The sequence below is a fragment of the Trachypithecus francoisi genome, unplaced genomic scaffold (genome assembly GCF_009764315.1).
Source record: "Trachypithecus francoisi isolate TF-2019V2 unplaced genomic scaffold, Tfra_2.0 Lachesis_group5, whole genome shotgun sequence".
NCBI lineage: Eukaryota > Metazoa > Chordata > Mammalia > Primates > Cercopithecidae > Trachypithecus > Trachypithecus francoisi.
The window spans coordinates 127916461-127940331 of record NW_022681470.1 but is presented as its reverse complement, the minus strand read 5'-3'; the positions used below and the strand labels follow the sequence as shown (position 1 = coordinate 127940331).

Genomic DNA, 23871 nt, shown 5'->3' with positions numbered 1-23871 from the left:
TGCACACTTCCTTGCTTATTTAGACAGCTGCCCTCTGTTAGACGTCCCAAACGCTGTACTTCTGAGGGGTGTCCCCCACGCTCTGGGTGGCGAGATTGAAAGGCCTGTGATTGATTCAGTTTTGCTCTGGAAAACCTGGCAGACAGGCGGCGGCCCCTGCTCTCCAGCCTGCGTTTCTTCAGCATATATATGCCATGCCTGGGTCACTTCCCTGTAGCCACACCTGCTTGCCTGAGGGCCGAGGGGATCCCAAGCTCACACTGCAGGGCCTGACAAATGCCCAAGGTTGTGCAGCTCACAGACACAAAGGAAGGACAACCACATCTAGAGCATTTACTGTGAGGCGACTCCACAGGGCAGGGTAGCAGAAGCACCCCCGACGAGGCCTCCCTCTGCCCTCCAAATCTTAGCTGGTCTACACTGCTCCACCTCTGGACTCCACCCATTGCTGCTTCTTCCACTGCCTTGGAGGCTGCTGCACGGACCCAGGAGAGCCCCGATGGGGGCCCGGCCCAGCCCTCCTCCCAGCCGCAAGGGCCTTTCTAAAACGCCATGAGATTACCTGGCTCCACTTGCTGGTTCTGTTGCCCTTGGCATAGAGGATCAGATCTGCACCCAAATCAACTGTAAAGTGCCTTGAAGGCAGGAACCTGATATAAGCCCAGAAGCAGAGACTTAGAAACATTGAAGGAAAGACCTGTGAAGCCCTCCCACAACCCACCCCAACTCCATCTTCTTCTACCCACACAGAACGAATCTGCTGTAAAGCTACCCCTCTCCATGGCTTTCGACAACTGAGTCTCTGCGCGTGTGCGTTGCCTGCCATCTGCAAGATGCTTTTGGTGTTCATCTGGCCAATGATACAGCCTTCCAAACTCATCTTGGACGTCCCCGCCCCATATCCACACCCCATTCCCCATTCAAGGCCCTGCCCAGAGGCCCCGCAGCTCCTGTGCCTTCCCCAGCAGGGCGTTTCCCACCTGGGTCATGGTCTAAGGTCCCGCATCACTGTCCCTCCCCAGCCCACCCCCACCAAATAGCAGGTGCTCCAAGAGCAGAGACCACAAGCTGCCCTGGCACACAGGAGGCACTCAGTCAAGGCTGAATATATAACCCGGATAAACACATTGTGCTCACTGTGGGCTAGGCAAGGTGCCCAGGGCTTTTACTATATTAGTATCTCATTTAGTCCTCGCCAACCACCTGGGTAGCTGTATTCCCTACAGACAGGCAGAGAAGAGGAGGCTGTTCAGCTGATGTGACAGAGGCAGGATTCAGGCTCAGTTGGGCCAAGCACTTCACTACTGGACCTCACTTCTAGCTACAGGCAAAGACCTTGTGCATGGTGGGAGAGGCTCAGTGGCTCCTAACCAGGCCCTTGGGGGGTGAGGGCATGGACACAGCAGGGCAGGGAGCCTGGAGGGCTCTTAGGACCACCCACTGTCCTGATGGCCTATCTGGGTGTCTACCCTCATGGCTGGGAACCAGCACACGGGACCCAGACGCTAGCCAGAGCCTGCTCTCAGCTTCCGGGTGGCCCATCTGGGTTGCCACTGCATCTGGGGTGGGAAACAACAGATTGTGTATTTCCCTCTTAGAGATGCTGATTGTGCCTGCTTGGAAGTCAGTGGTTCCAGAAGATAATATAGAAATCGTGGTCAGCTCTTGAGAGACGGGAAGAAGGAAGTTTCAACATGGCCCTGCCCTGGGGCTGGTTGGACAGAATCCAGGCTGGCTCCTGCTCGCTGCCTGGGGAGCCCATCCAGCCCCCTTGTCCAGGGGTGCCTGCAGGCAGACATGGGAGTGAGGCCCCACTAGGAGGACAAAACGTGCCACAGCAAGCCAGGGAGACTGCATTCTTCAGTTGAGACCATCCTCGGAGTCTAGTTTCATGGCTACCAAAAGTAGTGGGCAGGTCCCAGACCTCCTGCCAAGGGCAGGTGGGCAGGCAGGCAGGCATCTCTCCTCCACCTAGAGGATCATTAAGCCCTGCCCAGAGTCACAGGAAGCGTTCATTTCCCTGGGAATTGGACTGTTCTGTAAACCCAGGCCTGTTTCTACAAGGAGCTTCCTCTATGGAGAACCCACGCAGGTTCATACTAGGCCAGAGTCTCCCTCCTGGCCCGCTAACATGGTTCTGCTCTCAGATCCAGGGCCCAGTGTGCCTGACAAGAACAGAAATCCTCACTACTCTTACCTCCCAAACAGGTTAAGCTCGCTTTAAAGTGAGGTCCGGATAACTCTGCTAACTCCGCAAATTGCGTGACTACCTGGGAGCACTGCCCGAGGTCATCCAGCCAAAAGTGCAGCAGGCCCTTGTTCTTCCAGTGCAGCCCTGGCTCTCTTCTCAGGGCCTGCCCAGCAGAAGTGCATTCTCAGCCCCACCTCCCAGGCCTGGGCAATGAGTTACTCTGGTTTCTGAGTCATCCCTCAAGTTCTGTTGTCAGCAAGGGCCTTGTTTACTCCAGGATGGCCAGCAGCTGCCTAAAGTTCCTCAAGCCTGTTTGGGGGAGCCCTCCATCAACTTTGGCACTCCCTGCAGGAGTGCGCTGAGACTGGACTTCTTGCCATGATTCAACACATAGGAAGGAAAACCCCTAAATAAGCCCTGACATCTGAAGCTAATTGACTTCACTGAGCTACAAATAAAAAAGGGCTTCAAATGCCCAGGAACCAGCCTCTTTATATGAAAAGGTGGACCGAGCCCAACGTCGCCTGAGACAGCACCTGGTGTCTAGAATACAGTCAGCCCTCCTTATACGTGGCTTCTGCAACAGTAGATTCAACCAAAGGAGGATCAAAAATATTCAGGGGAAAAAAAAAAGCTGCATTGGTATGAAACATGTAGACTTTTTTCCTTGTCATTATTTGCTAAACAGCACAGTATAATGGCTATTTACAAAGCATATATATTGTATTAGGTGTTATAACTAATCTAGAGATGGTTTAAAGTATACAGGAGGGTTGCATAGGTTATATGCAAATACTATTCCATTTTATATAAGAAATGTGAGCTTCTGTGAATTTTGCTAGCCACTGAAGGGCCAAAAACGAATCCCCACAGATCCGAAAAAGTGACTTAATCTCTCTTCAGGATGTGGTTGCTTTGGGACTACCTATGGACAAAAGTCACTCACATGTAAAATAAATGTTTCCTGCAAAAAAATGGTGATGGGCCAGGCGCGGTGGCTCACATCTGTAATCCCAGCACTTTGAGAGGCCAAGGCAGGCAGATCACTTGAGCTCAGGAGTTCAAGACCAGCCTGTGCAACATGGCAAAACCCTATCTTTACAAAAAATACAAAGAGTTAACCAGGTGTGGTGGCATGCGCCTGTGGTCCTGGCTACTCAGGAGGATCACTGGAGCCCGGGAAGCAAAGGCTGCCATGAGCTGCGAACGCATCTCTGCATTCCAGCCTGGGTGACAGAGCGAGACCCTGTCTCAAACAAAAAAAAAAGGTGACGATGTAAATATTTAATCACGTGGAAAGACAGTCACCTTGGTCAATGAAGGGTTTGGAATAGTATGTAGAGACCTGTGCCATTTCTGCGGCAAATAGATATTATGCATGCAATTATTTATACCTATCCATTTACAGAGAAAAAAATCATGTTTTTGCATAAACCAAATGCTGACAATGGTGATCTCTAGGAAACTGGATTTTGTGTGATTTTAATTTTGTCTTTTAATCTGTATTTTAGAAATCTTTTTTTTGTTTTTTGGAGACAGGGTTTTGCTCTTGTTGCCCAGGCTGGAGTGCAATAGTGCGACCTTGGCTCGCCACAACCTCTGTCTCCCGGGTTCAAGCAATTCTCCTGCCTCAGCTTCAGAGTAACTGGGATTACAGGCATGCACCACCACGCCCAGCTAATTTTGTATTTTTAGTAGAGACGGGGTTTCTCCATGTTGGTCAGGCTGGTCTTGAACTCCTGACCTCAGGTGATCCACCACTTCAGCCTCCCCAAGTGCTGGTATTACAGGCGTGAGCCCCCATGCCCGGCCATTTTAGAATTTTTCTAAATTGAGGAAGGATTATTTTTAAAACATAACTTTAAAGATGTTTATACTAAAGATCATTTTAGTAATAAATATGTAATGCATAAGTATAATGTAATAAAAATAACCAAGGTCTGCTACTCCAGAAACTACATTTTCATCTACAGTCTACTCTCCTATAGCTTTGGCTTTACCAGTTCTGATGGAGCTGAGGCAAGGGGGTAGTTTTTAAATAAGCACCAGGTGTGAGGATTCTGTTGCAGCTGCTGACGCCAGCAGGGATGGGTGGGAGAAGACTGCGGCCCCCACCCACGGCAGCAGCCTGCCATCCCTCTGTCTGAGATGAATTTTATAAGCTTCCTACTTGGGCAAAGGTTGTCCCAGCTTGTGGTTCCCACCCCTTAAATAAATTCCCATGCTGGTGTTATCTTCGGACTTTCCTATGGGCAAAGCATTTAATGGGTGAGGCAGAGTGAGGCAGGACGGATACTCTCCTTCCAAACCTACAAAAGCCAGAGGAGCACCGAGACTACCAAACCTTGAAAAGCCAGAATAGCGCCAGGACCCCCAGCTCTTACCCTGCAGTCCATGCTCAATATGTGCTGAGCGATGACCTTGGAGTCGTTGTTGCTGAACAGTTCTTTTGCACGTTTCAACATTGCTGTTTCCAGGGGCTTATTCTCAGGGGGAAGGAACTTGACTCAAAGTCATTGGGCCTGAAGGAGGAGACAGTCTCCAGGAGGGGCGCCACAAACTCGCCCTTGTCCCACTGCCCCTTCTCCGTCTGAGCTGCCGCAGGTTCCCAAGGTCTTTCTCTGTCATCATCATCAAGGATCAAGTAGTTGATGCCAGAGTTCCGGGGACCTAGTGCCCCGTTCTGCTTGGCTGTGAGCAGTTCTGTGGGGCTTCCCTGGGCACATAAAGGTAGCTTTGCTCCCCTGCCGCAGCCTGTGGCAAACGCTGGGTTCAGTTCACAGTAGTTGGCCTCTGAGTTGAGCCAGGCAGAGGGAGACGAGGGAGCCTTGAGGAACGGCACCTTGCAGGGCTTAGGAGGCGGCTTAGGGCACAGTTGACTGTCTGACCCCCTCAGCGCCTCCCCAGCCCTGGCGTCCGAGGAGGCCCTCCGAACAACTGCTGGGCTCAGGGCGGGCTCGCTTCCCGTCCTGAACACGGGTGAGTTTGGGCAGGGGCTTGTGTCCACACCTGAGGACTGAGGTGGCAGCTTGCAGCCTGTGGGGGATAAGAAAAGGTCAGAGACAGCTCATCTGTGTGGAGACTATAAGACAAACAAAACCAGAGTGGCAGCTGCCCGGCCCTCCGTTCATGCCCGTGGGTTTCAATTTTCATTTTCATTTCCAAAAGAAAAGTCAATGTGACTGTCCCACGCCCAATCTCACGGAGTCTACAGCATTGTGAGGGCTGGGCTGGGCTTGCCCCATCCCACACTCCTGGGTACAATTCGAAATCCCGGGGACTGCTGACACCTGGGCTACAAACGTTGTTGTATGGTCACAGAAGGCTCGGACAGTCAGAATGATAAAATATATGAGTGAGGAGGGCATGAATAATGTAATCTCGCCCTAAGAAACAGAAGTCGTTAGCCACCTAAAACACCACTGTCAAAGGATGGATCCCAGCCAGCTTCCAAGGGAGAGCTGGAGACAGGGAAGGGAGAAAAGACATTGGGGTAACCCACATGGAAGTACTTTATGCAGGGGTATTAGGAAAATCCCTTTGTGGTCCCAGGGAAAGTCAGTTATGAAAATAATGACTTTTATTAAACATATTTAAACATATAAATATATTAAACTTTTATATAAAACAACCCCCCGTCCTACAAATGTAACTGCTTGGTAGGTCTCCCCACACCCCATACCTTATCACTCTTCCAGCCTTGAAAGCAGAATGGAGAGGAAGGGGAGTTGGCCTGGACAGCTGTTCTGCCAAAAGCCCCAGGACCCACCCACCCACCCGGGAAAAGGGAGTAGGCGCATTTGTCAGGTAGTCCGCCAGTTTTCAAATGGGCTTGAATCAGAAAACCTGGGTTCAAATGTTGGGTGATTCTGGACAAGTTACTTAACCTATCTGTGCCTCAGTTTCCTCAGCTGTGAAATGGCAATAATCATGCCTACTCTGAAGGCTTGCCACGAGGCCTAAAAGCTGGCATACAGTGTCTAGCTCAGCGCTTCCCAGCTGGATATAATTCTGCAAACCCATTCCCCTTCAGGCTGCAAGCTGAGGCAAGCGTGGGTTTCAAATGAGACGACTAGATGGGGCAGGGTAACAGCTTGAAGGAAACCAGGGTCACACTGATGTTCTCCCTGAACATTCCCCGAAACATACCAATCGGCAGGTAACTCTCTGACTGGTGGGCTTTGAGGGACAAGGCTCTTCTGTCCTGCATGTGATCCAGGCAGGCTGGCTGGCTACCACTTTTTTCTTTGTTTCTGAAGCAAAAGACAAATAGGACGGAAACATGTATTAAAGTGTAAAATAAAACCTTTAGGCAATGCCATGGGAACTTAAACAAAAAAGAAAGAAAACTGCTCAGAACGAGAGTGCTACAGCATACCCTAAAAGTACAGGAATGTCCGCTGGAGAAACAAATTACTGATGGGGCGATTAATATATGACTGTGTGTGCTCCATCCCCATGTCCCCATGACCAATGCGGCTAAGTCCTAGGATGCCTCCCCTGGGCTGTTCCATCCTGTTGAACAGAGTAGGGTAAAAGTTTTACGATACTCCCCGGGAAAATCTGATGAACTGGAATGTGTACTTTTAACAGAGCCCAAAATTACTTATAGGCCCGGAGGGAATGGCTTGCCTAACTAATACGCATTTTCCACATGCTCCATAGTGTTGCAGTTAGGAAGGAAGCTGTGGGGAAACTTCCATTTTGGTGCAAATCTCAGCATCCCCCAAATAACCTGCAGGACTGCCTGGGGAGGCTGCCATCCCCAACCTCCTGGCTGCTCTGGGGGGACCCTCCACACAGCCCCCTCCTGCTGAGCTGGGAAAGGCACTGGCATGGTCACCAAGCAGCAGTTGGGAGGCACGCTGCGTAACCACACAAGGAAAAGGTGGAAGGTAACTTTCAACACACTCGCTGTTATTCCTTCTGTCCCTTTCCAACTCAAATTGGGAATTTCTCCAGCACCAAGCACCAGAATCTCCCTAGCTAGAGATGGAGGCACTGCACCAGCCAAGTTGTCATGAACTCTAATTGGCCTTCCCATAAGCACAAAACATTCTTATGTTACAGAAATCATGAAGTTCTTTCCTACCTTTACAAGCACCAAAGAAAAAACAAATCAAAAAACCCCCAAACTCCGAGCAACAGAGAAATTCCAGCAACCTTTCGAAGATAAGGCAAGACGGAGGGCAAATTACAAAAGGAAATGACTCCTGAGAAGTGATATTGAAGCAGTGACCACTGCGGCTGGACTCCAGGGGCCAGAACGGCAGGGCTTGGAATGCAACCTGCCTGTGAGCACACACCTTTGCCCAGGGCAGGCCACCAGCCAGCCAACTAGCAGGCCCGACGTCAGGGCAGGTGGCACCTGGCCAGAGCTGCATAAGGGAGCCAGCCACTGAAGGACACTGGGGCAGGGCAGCAGGCCATAGGCCATCTCTTCCCCTCCTCCCACTTAAACATTTCTGGGCGTGCTGCCTGTACAAAGTGGTGACAAGTTCTAGGAGGATCTGCATTCCAAAGGGCAAACAGAAAAGTGGCTCTATTAGGCCTGACTTGTTGACTTAGAGACTTTCTTAGTCTTTTTTTCATTTCTTATCTTAGAAAGTTTTTAGGCCGGGCGCGGTGGCTCAAGCCTGTAATCCCAGCACTTTGGGAGGCCGAGACGGGCGGATCACGAGGTCAGGAGATCGAGACCATCCTGGCTAACATGGTGAAACCCCGTCTCTACTAAAAAAAATACAAAAATCTAGCCGGGCGAGGTGACGGGCGCCTGTAGTCCCAGCTACTCCGGAGGCTGAGGCAGGAGAATGGCGTGAACCCGGGGGGCGGAGCTTGCAGTGAGCTGAGATCCGGCCACGGGCGACAGAGCGAGACTCCGTCTCAAAAAAAAAAAAAAAAAAAAAACAAATTTTTTAAACTAGGCTCATTCAGGGCCAACTAGAAGGCCTTCCCCACAGCAGTGGTTCTGTTTTCTTGCCGAATACACTCCCACTCTGTGCATGACATTAATTCCCTGCTTCAACCATTCAGCAGCCAATCCCTCCCAAAGGAAACAGAAGAAAACGTACCCCTTGTAATACTGTAAGGGATCTCAAGTCCAATCCCATTATTATGAAGAGGAGGATTTCTAAATATCAGATCTTGCCTCCCTCCTTGCAATTGCCCTGATTTTTTTTTTTTTGTTTGTTTGTTTTGAGACAGGGTCTTGCTCTGTTACCCAGGCTGGAATGTAGTGGCATGGTCATGGCTCACTGCAGCTTCAACCTCCCAGGCTCACGCAATCCTCCCACCTCAGCCTGTCGAATAGCTGGGACCACAGGCACACACCACCACGCCCATCTAATTTTTATATTTAAAAAAATTTTGTGGATACATAGGTGTATATATTTCTGGGGTACATGAGATCTTTTGATACAGGCATTCAATGTGAAATAAGCACATCATGGCAAATGGGGTATCCACGCCATCAAGCATTTATCCTTTGAGTTACAAACAATCCAATTACACTCTTTATTTTAAAATATATAATTAAGTTGTTTTGACTATAGTCACCCTATTGTATTATCAAATAGGTCTGGTTCTTTCCAAATTTTTTTGTACCCATTAACCATCCCCACCTCCCTCCCACCCCTGACTCCCTACCCACTACTACCCTTCCCAGGCTCTGCTAACCATCCTTTTTTTTTTTTTTTTTGAGACAGAGTTTCACTCTTGTTGCCCAGGCTGGAGTGCAATGGCATGATCTTGGCTCACCACAACCTCTGCCTCCCAGGTTCTGGTTCAAGCAGTTCTCCTGCCTCAGCCTCCTGAGTAGCTGGGATTACAGGCACACGCCACCATGCCCAGCTAATTTTTGTATTTTTAGTAGAGACAGGGTTTTACCGTGTTGGCCAGGCTGGTCTCGAACTCCTGACCTCATGATCCACCCGCCTTGGCCTCCCAAAGTGCTGGGATTACAGGTGTGAGCCACTGCATCTGGCCCACCATACTTCTACTCTCTGTGTCCAAGAATTCAATTGTTTTGACTTTTTGATCCTACAAATAAGTGAGAACATGTGATGTTTGTTTTTCTGTGCCTGGCTTATTTCACTTAACATAATGATCTCCAGTTCCATCCATGTGGTTGCAAATGACAGGATCTCATTTTTTTATGGCTGAATAGTACTCCACTGTGTATATGCACATTTCCTTTATCTATTCAGCTGTTGATGGGCACTTAGGCTGCTTCCAAATCTGAGCTATTGTAAACAGTGCTGCAACAAACATAGTGCAGGTTATCTCTTTGATATATCTCTTTGATTTCCACTCTTCTGGGTATATACCCAGCAGTGGGATTGCTGGATCATATAGTAGCTCAATTTTTAGTTTTCTGAGGAACCTCCAAACTGTTCTCCATGGTGGTTGTACTAATTTACATTCCCATCAACAGTGTAAGAGGGTTCCCTTTTCTCCACAATCCTCACCAGCATTTGTTATTACTCGTCTTTTGGATTTAGGCCTTTTTAACTGGGGTGAGGTGATATCCGTTATAGTTTTGATTTACATTTCTCTGATGACCAATCATGTTGAGCACCTTTTCATATGCCTGTTTGCCACTGCGGCGGCATGATCTCGGCTCACTGCCTCCTGGGTTCAAGCAATTCTCCTCCCTAATAGCTGGGACTACAGGCATGCACCACCACACCTGGCTAATTTTTGCATTTTTAGTGGAGATGGAGTTTCTCCATGTTGGCCAGGTTGGTCTTGAACTCCTGACCTCAGGTAATCCACCTGCCTCAGCCTCCCAAAGTGCTGGGATTACAGGCGTGAGCCACCGTGCCCAGCCCATTTGTATGTCTTCTTTTGAGAAATACCTATTTCTCAAAAGAGCAAATCTTTTGCCCACTTTTAAAATCAGATTATTAGATTTTTTCCTATAGAGTTGTTTGAGCTCCTTATATTAATTTTCATATTTTTTGTAGAGATGGGGTTATGCCATGTGGCCCAAGCTGGTCTCGAACTCCGGAGCTCAGGCAATCTGCCCACCTTAGCCTCCCAAAGTGCTGGGATTACAGTTGTGAGCCACTGTGCTGGGTCTGAGTCTGACATTCTACGCCCCTCCAGATAATAATTATCACGAGCATTTCCCTAGCACCTCCTATGTGCCTGCACTGTTCTGATCACTTTGCATATATTAAATCATGTACACCTCACAAGCTCCATCTTTCCAGATAAAGAAGGTGAGGCCCAGGAAGGTCAAGTCGCTTGCCCATGGTTGAACAGTTGCCCAGTGTGGAACCAGCATTTGTGCCTGGCTGCCGGGTCCCCAGCCAGATGCTGACTAGCATGTGCCAGAGCCTCCAGGCAGCACACAGCTGTCATCTGCATTCCACAGAGTCCTGTATTTTCCTCCCGAAGTTTTGCAGTATAGAAATGAGTTTGTGACATTTCCTCATGGACCAAAAAGAAAACCAGTGAGTAGAATAAAATATGTTGGTTTACGTGCATAAGATTAGAAGCTGGGAGACGGGTCAGGCTGCTGTGTGACTGAGGGGCTGGACTGGATCTGTGTTCTGACGCCTGCCTTTTCCCTCGTTTCCTTTCCCAGTGCTTTTAGATAATATGCACAAAGACTCTGAGCTCCATGAAAGATGGGCCCCATACAAATGCAGCCTACCATCGCTGACATTTGACAGCTGGGTGCCTAGGATCAGGGAGGTTTTGAAGTCCTGATTTTCCACCAAGTGCCCTGAATCCTTCTCTTCCCCCATTCCCTGCGATTCAGACTACAGCCCCCATGCTCTCTGCATCTCCTATCTTAGACATGTCATCTGTTCTCATCAAGTGAACCACCCTTTCCATGTGGACCAAGCCCTAATTTAAGTTTTCAGCCCTAACTCCCCTCCTGGACCCCAAAACTGCTGCTGGACTCTGGCACTCAACAAACCCACAGTCTTCCAGCTCAGATGAAAAAGCGTGTTTTATCCTCCACAGTGCCCTCCCTCCTGGTCACTCCTGTGGTCTCCGATGTGCCCTCCTCTGACTCTACCACGTGCAGAAGAGTCCTGGGAGGCCAGGCTCCTGCATCTCTCAACTCTCCCTTCGCTCCACTCCTGCAGCCAGGGCCCTCCATGACTCAGTAACTGGGTGTCCTGTTCCTGTCTTACTCCTCGCCCCAGTACATCACTGTCCATTTCTATCCTTAGGACACCGTGTTCACTATGCTGAATCTGTGCAGCTCCCTCAAAGCCCTGCACCTGGCATTAAGGCCCCCATGATTTGGCTGGGGCTACCTCCCTAAGCCAACTGCTACAGGTCCCTTGCACAGACCCTTTGTTCCAGCCCCATCAGCACACTCACTCCAAGCTCTTCATGGCATTTTCTGTCCCCACACTTATGCCCATGCTGTGCCTCCCACCTGAAACACCCCTGCCTTTTGCAGCATCTATCCAAATTTCCCCCAGCCATCAGACCAGCCTAAGCCTACCCTCTTCACAAGGTCTCCCCTGTAAGTGCCCCCACAATCCTTCCTCAGCTCCTGTACCACTCATTGCTGGCCCTGCTTGGCTAGGAGCTGATCGTGCACTGCCTCATGATTGCTATTCCGCGAACAGTCAGCATTCCTATTAACATCTTTTATTTCTCTGTTCCATGATGAATTCTTCACCTGCCTAACTAACCTTGGGCACCCCGGCGCCCCTCATAGTCCTGAGGAGGAGGTCCTGACCTACCTGAGGAGGTTTCCCCTGGGCAAATTCTGCTCTCGGGCCTGGACGCCACCCATGGTGAGGCTCAGCCTCTTGGTCACGTCTGGCCTTCCCTCGGTGAGGCTGCCCTCCCGGGCCTGGCCTGGGGAGGTGCCATAACGCTCCTCCAGGCACCGCAGGGGCACTGTCCTGTTGATGGGCTGGAAGATGATGGCGCCACTCTGCTGGGAGATGGGCCGGCGGTTGCCCACGTAGCAGCGCACCAGGCCAGGGATGGAGTCAAAGCTCTCCATCTCGAACTGGTACTGCACGCGGCTATAGGCCTCGCTGAGCCGCAGAACTGTCCGGTTGATTTTGAAGTGCTGAGCGAGGTTCTTCCACTGACAGGTCAGGACAAAGTTCCCAGGGCTGGACAGAGAGTCACGAACTAGGAAGTCACCATCTCGCTGCACAAGGTTTTCCGACACCTTTGGGACAAAAAGGTGAGTGAGGAGTAGGAAAGGCAAATTCACATTCCTTCTAAAAGCTTATGGCTACCCACTTCTCTGGGCCAACAGAAGACAATGCTACTATGTCTCTTCTTGGGCCAGTTCTTTAGTTTTTCAAATACCAAATTCATAGAAGATCCATTCATTCATTCAAGAACTGTTCATTGACCACCTACTCGTGCCAAGAACCACTGCAGGCTCAGGGGATGCGGTGGTGACAGTGGCACTGAAGAGCTCACCTCATGGAGCTCCTGGTTTTGGTGGGGAGCTTCTGTCTGAGTGAGGATAAATAACCAGCAGCTATGCATGCCAGTTGTAAGGTCAGGGAAAAAGTGAACCAGGAAAGGAGGCAGGGAGTGCTGGGGAGGGGATGAGGGCTGTCCAGTAAAATAGGGTGGTTGGAGAGGTGTCACAAGAACATGATGTTAATACGGACCTGAATGACATAATGCAACAGGAAATAAGAAATGAGAAAATATGTGCCTGGCAGGCCTGATTTTCCCTCCCCAACAAGTGGAGTGAGGAGAAAGAAGGTATTTGTTGGTGTCTAGAAGTCGTCCTCAGGGCCCTCTCCTAAGATGCCCCTCTCCAGGCCTGGCCAATGGGGAGGAGGACTCTGCATGCAGGACTAGGGTATGGATTCTCGACACACCAATTACTAGCTAGGAGGCCTGGAACAAAGTCAGGCTGGGATCCATCTTACAGTTACTATGAGGGTTATGTATTTGTATACATAATATATGCAAGCGCTGGAACACGGTAGATGCTCAAAAATAGTTAACTAGCATGATGCTGCTGCTTATAGCAACTGGCGAATTTATAATGTGGTACAGCCTGGCTGTTCCTGTAGCCTGACCACCTGGGTTTGCATCCTGGCTCAGCTGTATGACTCTGGACAAATGACATAATCTCCTTGTGGCTCACTTACATCATCTGAAAAACACAAATGATAATATTACCTGCGGAATGGCTATAAAGATTTAAGGGGCTAAAATGTTAGCAATAACTTGTTATTATGGTTATGGTTATAGTGTTCAGTTATCCAGTTTGGAACGATTTATCACTGCAAATTAATACTCATGGCAAGTAGTAAACAAATTTGATGACCATGATAAGGAGACGGACAGTGGTGACAGTCATCAGTTTTATAATTCTGACAGTTTTTCTGGGACATTCCAATATTTGATCAACAGTATACTTCTGTTAGCTCAAAAGAGTAGGCTACCATGGTTACTTTAAAATTGCATCTTTGCCTTAAACATGTTTTCACATAGAAATTCCATTTCTTAGAATTGAGCCTGTGAAAATAATTGTAGGTATGAACACAGAAATCATAAAGGATGTTGGTCAAAGTATTAGAAACACTCTACGTGTCTAATAAATTGTGGTGCATGCATACCATGGACAGACATACAACGTAGTCTGGTGCAGAAGAATATTCTACAGTGGGTGAAAATTCCCAGGACACAGTAAGTGAGTAGAAAGGGCTACCAAAAAAGTATATGCAGTACGATCTCATACTTGATTTCGAAAAGCCGGGGATCATGTCTGTACACAAAAGTATTCATCATGGTTATCCCCAGGAGAATTATGAGGAGAATTATGGATGAGAGTTTAATTTCCTTCTTTTTGCTATGTATATTTTCTACAATCAATTTTAAACTTAAAAAAAAGTCAGAATAATAATTATTTATTTGATTGTGCCAAGAAATCTGCTACATTAAAAAAAAAAAAAAAAAAAAAGCCTGGGTGCAGTGGCTCATGCCTATAATCCCAGCACTTTGAGAGGCCGAGGTGGGCGGATCACTTGAGGTCAGGAGTTCGAGACCAGCCTGGCCAACATGGTGAAACTCTGTCTCTACTAAAAATATAAAAATTAGCAGGGCATGGTGGTAGGCACCTGTAATTCCAGCTACTGGAGAGGCTGAGGCAGGAGAATCGCTTGAACCCAGGAGGCAGAGGTTGCAGTGAGCTGAGATCGTGCTATTGCACTCCAGCCTGGGCGATAGAGTAAGACTCTGTCTCAAAAAAAACAAAAAACAAAAAACAAAAAAAAAGTATGACATGATGCCCTTCCCCCCAGCCCCTGTCCACACATTTCCTGTCATGTTGTCCTTGGTTAATGATTGGCCAGATCAGGTTTACAATAAAAACCCAAGGGAAATTCTATGCTTCAATTCTGCAGACTTACTCTATTTTTCAATTTTTACAGTATTAAATGAAAAAACATTATTCATGGCAATCACCCAAATGACGATCACACAGTATATTCTGGGCCACGAGTCTGTGGTCATGGGTTTAATTCCCCTTCTTCCCCACCTCTGGTCACGGGACCCAGCAGGGAAGCGATGGAGAGTGTGAATAACTGCCAGCTCACCAGGCCAGAGGCAGCCTTGTTGGTCTGGGCCACCGCCCTCTCTCCTCCCGAAGCTAAGCCACTGCCTTGAGAAGGAGGGGCTGCAAAATGGTCTGAGGCTGCTGGCAGTTGGCCAAGAGTTCAAGTACGTGGGCCACAGCCTGCCCTCCTAGTTCTTCCGGTTACTGACCCTGTGGCTGCTGCCTCCCACAGCTCTGTGCTTGCAGACCCCAGGAGTGCTGGCTGTCCCTCTACTTCCTGAACATGTGGATGTGTGCTTTGGGTTCTTGACCTCAGCTCTTCCCAAGGTCTTCTTAGAGAAGGGTCTAAATGAAGTCATTTTTAGAGTATCTGTTTTTGGTTACACAGGAGCTTCCTCCCATGTGGCCTCGAAGTGGGGCCCTGCAGATCATCAATCTGTAGGTTGCCTGAGAGCAGCCCTGTGTGTGCTGGAAGGGACAAGACCAGGTACCTGTCGGGGGATGCGGCCGTGGTACCAGGCATGGCTGCGCAGGTCCTCACTGCTCAGCAGCAGCTCCTCCTCCAGCTCCTTCTTCAGCCTCTCGGGGGTCCTGTCCATGATGTGCCTCTCCTTGGAGAACTGCAACACAGAGTCAACCATGAGCTCACCCTGCCCAGGCCACACCAGGCCATGCCAGCTGGAGGTGACCGCCTGCTTCACTAATCCAACCAGTTATGCTAAATAAAGCCTGCATTCAGGTAGGGGAGCCTAGATAATGATTACAAAGAGCTGTGACCTTTCGTTTCTCTGGCCGCAACCATGTAATAAAATTTTCACCTGCACATGGGGACTATGGTAGGAGAGTCCACCAAGAGGTTCCTTTTACCAGTCTACTCAAGCAGCTGGGCAGGAAGGGCCAGAGAGATGAACAGATGGCAAGACACAGCAGCCCAGGCTGCTCTCTTCCCAGCCGAGAGCTTCCTCATTCTCCTTTAGGACTGTCCTGACATAGCGTGGGGAGGGCAGCTGTTCCCTTCTGGCCTTAGATACTGGGCCCCTGGGCAGTGAGGCCCAAAGTAGAGTCCTTGGGCTGGTAGCGATGGCCCTGACTTCTCTGCTGTTGGTAAACTCAAGTTCAGGAATTGAGTCCGTCTTTAGAAACTTTTAGGGCAAATGGACACAGCAATTTTATGTCTCTTGAATCTAATAACAGAAGTCTATATCTTTATTTCACATTTCTAATATTTCATTTTTATGACAGATAGGAAACTGAAACAAATTTTAAAAGACCACCCTGGTCCTTCACCTCAGATGTTTGAGAATCACTAGTCTGTGGCACTGCACAGTGGCCATGGCAGGGAGTGCTAGGTGGGCAGCAGTGGCTCCAGGTTTAATTTAGAGCCATGCCCACTTACAACATGTGAACTGAACCTGGAAATCTGCCCAGTTCCCAGCAAGAGCAGGCTTGATGACCAGGAACTGCTTGCTGAAGGTCCCATGAGCAGAAAAAGGCTGTGTCCCTGTGGTTTTCCCAAGTTTCCCAGCTTGCCTTTCAAACCCCCAAGGGAGCCACAAAATTATTACTTATCACACTACTTTTTTAAAATGTTTATTTATTTTATTTTTTTGAGACAGGGTCTCACTCTGTCGTCCAGGCTAGAGCACAGTGGCGCAATCTCAGCTCACTGCAGCTTTGGCCTCCTGGGCTCAAGCGATCCTCCCACCTCAGCCTCTCTGGTAGCTAGGACTACAAGCACGTGCCGCCATGCCTGGCTAATTTTTGTAATTTTTTTTTTTAGAGATAGGGTTTTGCCATGTTGCCCAGGCTGGTCTCAAACTCCTGGGCTCAAGCGATCCACCCACCTCGGCCTCTCAAAGTGCTGGGATTACAGGTGCGAGGCACGGTGCCCGGCCTATTATACTACTTTGCACCTCAGCAAAGAAATAGCTCCAAATCCTTTTCCACCCCCTCCTCAAAAAAAAAAAAACCCTGGAATTTTAGGGCTAGATTCTTATCCTCTAGTGTTTCTTTGCACATTGGCCCATGAGGCGAGTTAGCTGAAGAGTCACTCGGGCTGATTTTTAAACGGGGCTCTGGCTTACTACGTGTTTACTTCTCCCTCCTCCTCTTCTCACTGGGCAGACACTCACTGGAGAGTGTCTGAACGATGGAATTTGCATCAAAGAGATGCTGATGCTGGCTGTCCAGGGTGCCTACAGGCTTTAATGGTGATGTTTGACACCGTCCGCTCCATTATTCATATTGTGCAGCTTCATCTGAAGACAGCTTGAGTGTGGAATGCAGGCTGTCAACCCGGCCACGTTTTACTGTTCTTTTATTGTCTGTCTTGCCTCCCACTAGACTGTAAGTTTCATGAAAACAGAAATCCATTTACTTTTTCCCCACCGCCCTTGAGCAATGGCCTGAAAACATCAGGCACTGGGTATTTAGTAAATACCCCAGGATGAGAAAAGATGCTGACTTTGCTTAGTTATGGAGATTCTCTCTTTCTCAAGTTATCTGAAGCCCTGTTTTCGCTGGGCATGCTGCCATTCAGCCAAAAGACCACATTCCTCAATCTCTGTCTCTTCCAGGGAGATGTGGCCACAGGACTCAGTTCTGACCAAGGAGCTGAGATGCAATGGCTGGAGCCTCAACACCATTCTGGACCATGAGTGGGGAGCCACACCTAGGAATGGCTGGGTGGAAGGTCTGATTGAGGCTGGGTCCCTGATGACTGTGGGGCCAACACACCAGCCCTGGGCCGCCAGCCTCCAGGTCTTCTAGGTGATCTACTTTATGGACGCCTGTGATTGGTGGGTGTTCCCGTCACTGGCGGCTGAACTAAATCCTAACCCATATTGTGACCTGACCCCCATTGAGTCACCCTGACAGGCAGTCTGCAGGCTTAGCCTAAATCCCTTGTGCTGCACCCTGGGCCCACTTTTTGGTCTGATCTCTGCAAATGTGGAGATCTGAAAACATACAGCAGGTCTTGCACGGTTCTTTATTGAAAATTTATTTGCTTATATCCAAGAAGCTATTTCCATATTTATCTTTACATTTTCCTTCCTCCCTGATGTCCTAACACTCAGCCACCTCTCCCTCTCCCCAGCTCCTTTCTCAGCTCTGCTCATAACTGCAAGAGTTATTATTATTATTTTTTAGCACTTTATATGCATCAATCTTTTATTCCAGGTTTTGAGATAATGCTTTTAAACTAGTTACAAAAAATATAAAATCAACTATCTTGCGACTTCTGTCCTAATTACTAACAGAAGAACAGAAAAATTCTAAATTATTGTTCTTTCCCCCTGTAGACTCCAGAGAGGGAATCCTACAGGGTACTATAGGAGGTAGGGTACTACAGGAAAGTACCTAGAGAGAGAGAAATGAAAATATTAAGATTGACACTCTCAAATAATTTGGAATGAAAGACCAGACTTCAAAAAGTATGCCCTTAAGCTCTTGCATAATTTATGAAAAGTCTGAAGGTTACACAACTGCCTAGACTTGTATTTTAAAAGGGAAGGAGGGAAAGAGAGAGGGAAGAAAATGAGAGGGAGGGAGGGAGGGAGAGAGGGAAACCCAGAGTGAACAAGCAATTGCAAAAGGCTTTCCATTTCCAGCCAGTGAGGGCTGGCTTGAATATACTGCAGAGAGCCATGTGTGCTGCTGGGCGCCTCTGCCTCAGCAGATGATGTAGACAAGTCTGCCAGACAACTGAAGAAAGCAATTCAAAACGATCACCCCATATGCCCACCTCATGATTAAATAGTGGTTATTTTGGGAGTGGAAACCTTCTAGAACTTTCACTCCTGCCTTTGTCACATATATTAATGCAATTATTTTTCCCAGCTGCTTGTATTTTATGAGATCTGGATCTCCCAACTGGGATTTTGCCACTATAGATAAGTACTTTGATGGACTGTAAACCCCACAGGTTAGTGAGAGGTGACCATATAACAAATTGTGGCAAAATGTATCCATCTGTATTTCTGAGAACATTGTGATTGATATCTGTGCTTCTTGGGGACCAGAAATGAGATTTCTGCTTCACAGGACTGGTCATGCATGTCTGTAACATTTGGCAGAATTCTGTAGGCTTCCCACATACAACCTGAATTACTGGTGACAGTGTATCCTTCCACTTCTCTGCTGCCATGTGGGAAGAATTTGGATTTCTCCCTGGAATGCAACCATTTTGTTCATGGCACAGGCTAGTTTTTGGGACTTGGCTATGAAGCAAATTCTAGCAATTTAAGGTAACACAACAGAGCCTCTGCCTTCAGCAAAGGTTTCATCCCCTCTGTGTGGCTATCAGTGTCCTCTAATTGATCTAAGTTCTAATTTATTCTATGAATGCCCTAAGAATCCTCCTGCCCTTCCTCAGACTACCTTTCTAAGGGAAGGGCAGAAGAGATTAGTACTGTATTCACTCACATAATAGTCACATGCGTTGTTATTGTTTGCATAGCCCAGAATGATTTCTGAGAAGAGACAGAATAAGGCGTCAGGTCCTAGGTATTCCAACTGCTTCCAATCTCGGGAAAATAGACACAAGCACATCGTTCAAATCCACCTCAGCTCCCATAGCCTTTTCTCCTAGTTCCTTTCCAGCTCTCTCACATTTGTAGACATCTTCTGAACTCAGTGTGCTTTAAGGACGGGCTGGACTCAAGTCATCCTCAATCCCTCTGTCAGCAAGGGACAGCAGGCATTGTGGCACCCAGAATGAGTAACACGGCTGTGCTCTCTTAGAAAGCTGACACTGAGTGCGAATGCAGGACTGTGGCCCTCTGGACTGTATGTTTTCTTCAACTGCCAGGCAGAGCAAGATAACTTGTGAATAATCAATTCGCTCACATAAATGCAATAAACGTTAATAAGGATTACATTATCTAGTAATACAACTCTCTCTCCAAGATTAAATTCTCTAACATTTGCCCCTGAGTTTGAACCTCATTCCTAGAAGGCATCTGATTCCTTGTTTTTCCAGTGTTTTGTCTTGAAGGGAAGGAGGTGGCAGCAGAGGAGGAGTCAGAGAGACAAGGTTGGTTTTTGCTGCCTCAGCAGAGGCTCTAGCCATCCTGAGCTCACCCCACACAGCAGCTGTGGGCTCAGCCTCCGGAGGGAGGGATGCTGCTGGGCTTTGGATCAAGAATATTGTGCCCACGGGTCTTGCCAGCTTCACTCCAGGGACCAAATCCACCCACAACCATGATGAGACCACAATGAGACAAATGTGCAGGCAGGGCCCATTATCTTGTGCTTCGAGAAATTTGAGTAGTCCTTTTAGAGGGACAGGGAGAGTAAGATAAGGTACTATGTACATAAATAATAAGTATACCTTCAGGAGGAAAGAAAGAAAAGAAGAGAGGGAGAGTTAGTAACTACTGTACATGGTCACCCACTCAAATGGCCCCACTTCAAAATGTTCATGTTTGTCCCAGTCATTAGCACTGGGGTCTGAGATGAGATGTAGGTAAAGTGACAAACAGGGCAAATGTAGGGAGTGGATGACGCCCCCTCTTGTCCAACCAAATTGCAGGATAGTTAGAAAATTCATAAGTTATTATAATTGATGCTTTTCATGAAAATCTGAGTCTAGCTACATCTTTCCTATCCCCAGCACTTTAATAGCCCTCATATCAAAAAGTGTTACAGCAAGGTGTTTAAGAGCCACCTCAATCCACAGGCCACTGTGCCACGCACCTGCTGTGTGGCCTCGGGCAAGTGACACTAACTCCGTAGAGCCTCAGGCTCCTCATCTACAAAATGGGCATGATAATATGTCATGAGGTGTTAATAAGGATTAAATGGGTCAACATCTGGAAAGCACTAAGAGCATCCCTGGCACTAAGCACTGTCAATTGTCATAATAGACTCATATCAGGATGCTACTAATCTGTTTCTGTAAAATAAGCAGGCTTCCTGTTCAAGGTCTGATGCAGGAGGCTGAAGGAGGCAGGTGTTTGGGAGGGAAGCAGTTAAGGAAAGCAGCCTGGAGCCTGCTGAGTGCCTGGAGGCTGCCTGCCACAGGTTTCTTCAATCCTCACTCACTGCCCGCCTGGCCCAGCACCTCTGCTCGGTTACACGGAGAGGGCTGGTCCTAGCTTGCTGGGGTTGGCTCCAAGAAATCATAAATATCACTCTGAATCTGGAAAGCACATCTCTGCAGCCCCACATGGCCCCGGCAAGTCCAGTCTTGACACGCTGGAATAGCCAGGGCCCAGGAGATGATTGGAAAACACATTCTGGAGGCGCAGAGCCAGGTCCGCGAACGTGCTGGGAACCTCGATTAATGCAGAAACCCACATTTCAGCAGCTCTCCAAGGAAGAAAAGCCATTCCGGCATGGGAGGAATGGAGCTTGGGGTCTCCTGCGTGAGCATCAGAGCCTGCATTTCAAATTAGGCACCACAATGGGCCCTGGAAGCGCAGGAGATTCGACTTCTGAAGACGGGAGGGGGAGGGGTGCACTTGGGTGATCTGTCAGAAACGCCCAGAGGAGGCTGGGGACACTCATTCGCATGTAGGAGACAGCAGAATTTCAAAAAGATGGCATCTGCATTATAATTAATAATTATTTTACTCTATCCCTGCCTGTAAGAAAGGCTTCCTAGTTCCCACAGGATTTTGAATTGTGCAAATCGGCAGGAAAGACTCTTCCCCAGGCCTAGGAATGGAGGGTGGAAAGAGGCTGAGGAGGCCATGGCCATCCACTGTCATGGCCAAACAGTTGCCAGCATCTGGCTGCCGGTGGGGGATGGATGCCCTCGTCCCTGCACTCAAGGAAGGCACAGTCTCCTCGGAAGATGACAGGCAAACAGTTGAACACACCCCAAGCTCTAGAAGCATACTGTTTGTCCTGCCATCTGCTCCCTGTCCCTCCCAGCTCGGCGGCTGGGGCAAGTTACCCTACCTCTTTGTCCTTTGGTTTTCCCCGTGGAAAAATGAGAAAAGTCACTGTGGCCAGGAGTGTCCTGGAAACAGCTTCATGGAGACGGGAGGAGGACAGAAGTCTGGAGAACCAGGGTTGGACTGTGAGGATAAAACTTAAGGAGAGGGATAGGAAGGGTATTTGGGACATTTGAGCTAAGAGACATTTCCTTGTGTCTTTTGAAGACAAAAAGAGCTGGCCTTGGCCGGAAGGTTCTGGCTAGGAGGAGAGGGCTAAAGCATGCGAAGGCACAACAATGGTATGTTATGTATTTTATAATCATCCAGCAACCCCGCCACCCCCCAGGAGAGCACCATCTTCACTCCAAGCATGTGGTTCTGACCCCACCTTCCTGACCATGGCTAGTTGGCCCAGGAAGGGCTCCTGTACCAAGTTGGTCCAATCAGAGTTCTTCCTGGCATTTTTCTAGCTGGTACTGAGCGAAGAAGGTACTCTATCCCACTCCAGTGAAACCATCATGAGATTTGAAGCGTGGAAGTGGCTTCACCCCCGTGTTTCCTGCCAGGTAGAACAAAGTGCTGAGAGAATCAAACCAGCAAGCAAAGAGAAGAGGAGCAAGAGATGGAAAGTGACCCCTAGCATGCATATCCCTAAGCCCCAGCTGATTACATCAGCCGGCAAACTCCTCTTGTGAGCTAGGCTAGTATGAGTGGAATCCCTGTCACTTGTAACCAAAGCAGTCCTGATCTAGAGACTCAAGGACTGGCTGAGGGCAGCCCAACATTGGTGGCTGAGGGTTTAGACCATCACACTCCAGAAAGTCAGAGTCACTGAAAATCTCTGCCCAGGAAGGCAACAGGTATACAAAAAGATGCTTTCAAAGAGGTCAATCTGGCTGCAGTGAGAGCAATGGGCTGGATAGGGCCAGGGCTGGAGGCACAGGTCAGAGTCTTTTGAAATGTGCTGACAATGCCCAGATCTCCATCTCCAGCCCTTAGGGTCAGTGCCTGGTAGGGATATTTACTGGAACCCACATTAGAGCTCAGATGTCAATATGGATAAACAGAACTCATCCCCTCTGCAAAGCCTGATCGTTGCCCTTTTGCCCAGTCACTGGCATCTCTTCTGCTCTCATTACCCAAACTAGAACCCTCAGAATCGGCTTCCATTGGTTAAAAAATTCCTGATTCTTTTACCTATCCCCATTCGAATCCCCACTGTTTAGATTACTGTTCTTTTCTCCTAGAACTTCTGCAATAGCCTCCTAACAGTTTCCCCGCCTCCCATCTCTAGTCCCACAACCTGCCACCTACAATACCACCAATCTTATCATATTGCCCCTAGGTTCAGAGATTTTAGTCCAAGGGTGCTCCAGCTAAGGCTGACACGACAGCCACAGTCTCAGTCTCTTTCAACTCCCCTCTCACCACACACACATATACATAGAATCAATGAGCTTCTAGTATTTAGTTTTCATTCATGCCAGGGTTCGGGCCTAGTCCCTGGGGGCACAGACCCCAGTCCTGCATTGTTCCTCCAGAATTCTGAGCTTTAAACACCATTCCCTGTTGCCCCAGGGAGCTGACCCATGGCCTCCGATATATACTGAACCTGCAGACACACTGGGATTTGGCTCTGAATTTGCTAGGAGGCCCAGATCATGAGAGGGCTGTGGATGCAAACAGGAAGAGTCCCTATGGGCCCCCAGAAATAGCTGTCAGAGGCATGCCTGGCGGGTGAGATGGGCAAGGGTCCTGCCATTATGAAGTGGGCTCCAGGAGTCACCAGAGTTGAGGCATTAAAGTTTTCAGGACATTATTTGGGGCTGTTGGCTGCCAAGCCCTGAGGAAATATTGGTTATGCTCCCAAGGGCTAACAGTGACCTCCAGATAAAGCCCAAAGCCTCCTTCATAAGGCAGGTAATGCCCTTTTCCACCTGGTCACAAGCTAACTTGCTAACATGTTCTGATGCAGGACCCAATTGCAGGGACCTTCCACGGCTCCCTGAACATAACATCCCTCACGTCCTGCCTCCATGCCTCTGTCTTGTGGTCCAGCAGACAGTGACACATCTGTAGAGGTACACAGCCTGGCAGGAGTCCAGGATGGGAACTGGGGAGCAGTCAGGGGAAAGTCAGACAAGGCAGGCGGGGACCTTGAAGGCCAAGCAGAGGCCATGCCTTATTTGCCTTTGGCTCCCAGAGCCTGGCCCAGTGCCTGGCACACAGCGAGTGCCCAGTAGACAGTGACTGGCTAGAACCATGCTCACTTGCTTGCCCTC

The 23871-nt window shown here is 48.7% G+C and overlaps 1 protein-coding gene across 1 annotated transcript in view; it reads right to left on the bottom strand.

The window, feature by feature from the left end:
- The window catches only part of BCAR3 (BCAR3 adaptor protein, NSP family member), a 120173-nt gene that overhangs the window by 14805 nt on the left and 81497 nt on the right, over positions 1 to 23871 (bottom strand). Inside the window, 5 exon segments of the mRNA XM_033196637.1 lie at positions 4576 to 4697; positions 4700 to 5227; positions 6341 to 6444; positions 11905 to 12347; positions 15197 to 15325. Coding sequence (XP_033052528.1) covers positions 4576 to 4697; positions 4700 to 5227; positions 6341 to 6444; positions 11905 to 12347; positions 15197 to 15325 — 1326 coding nt within the window.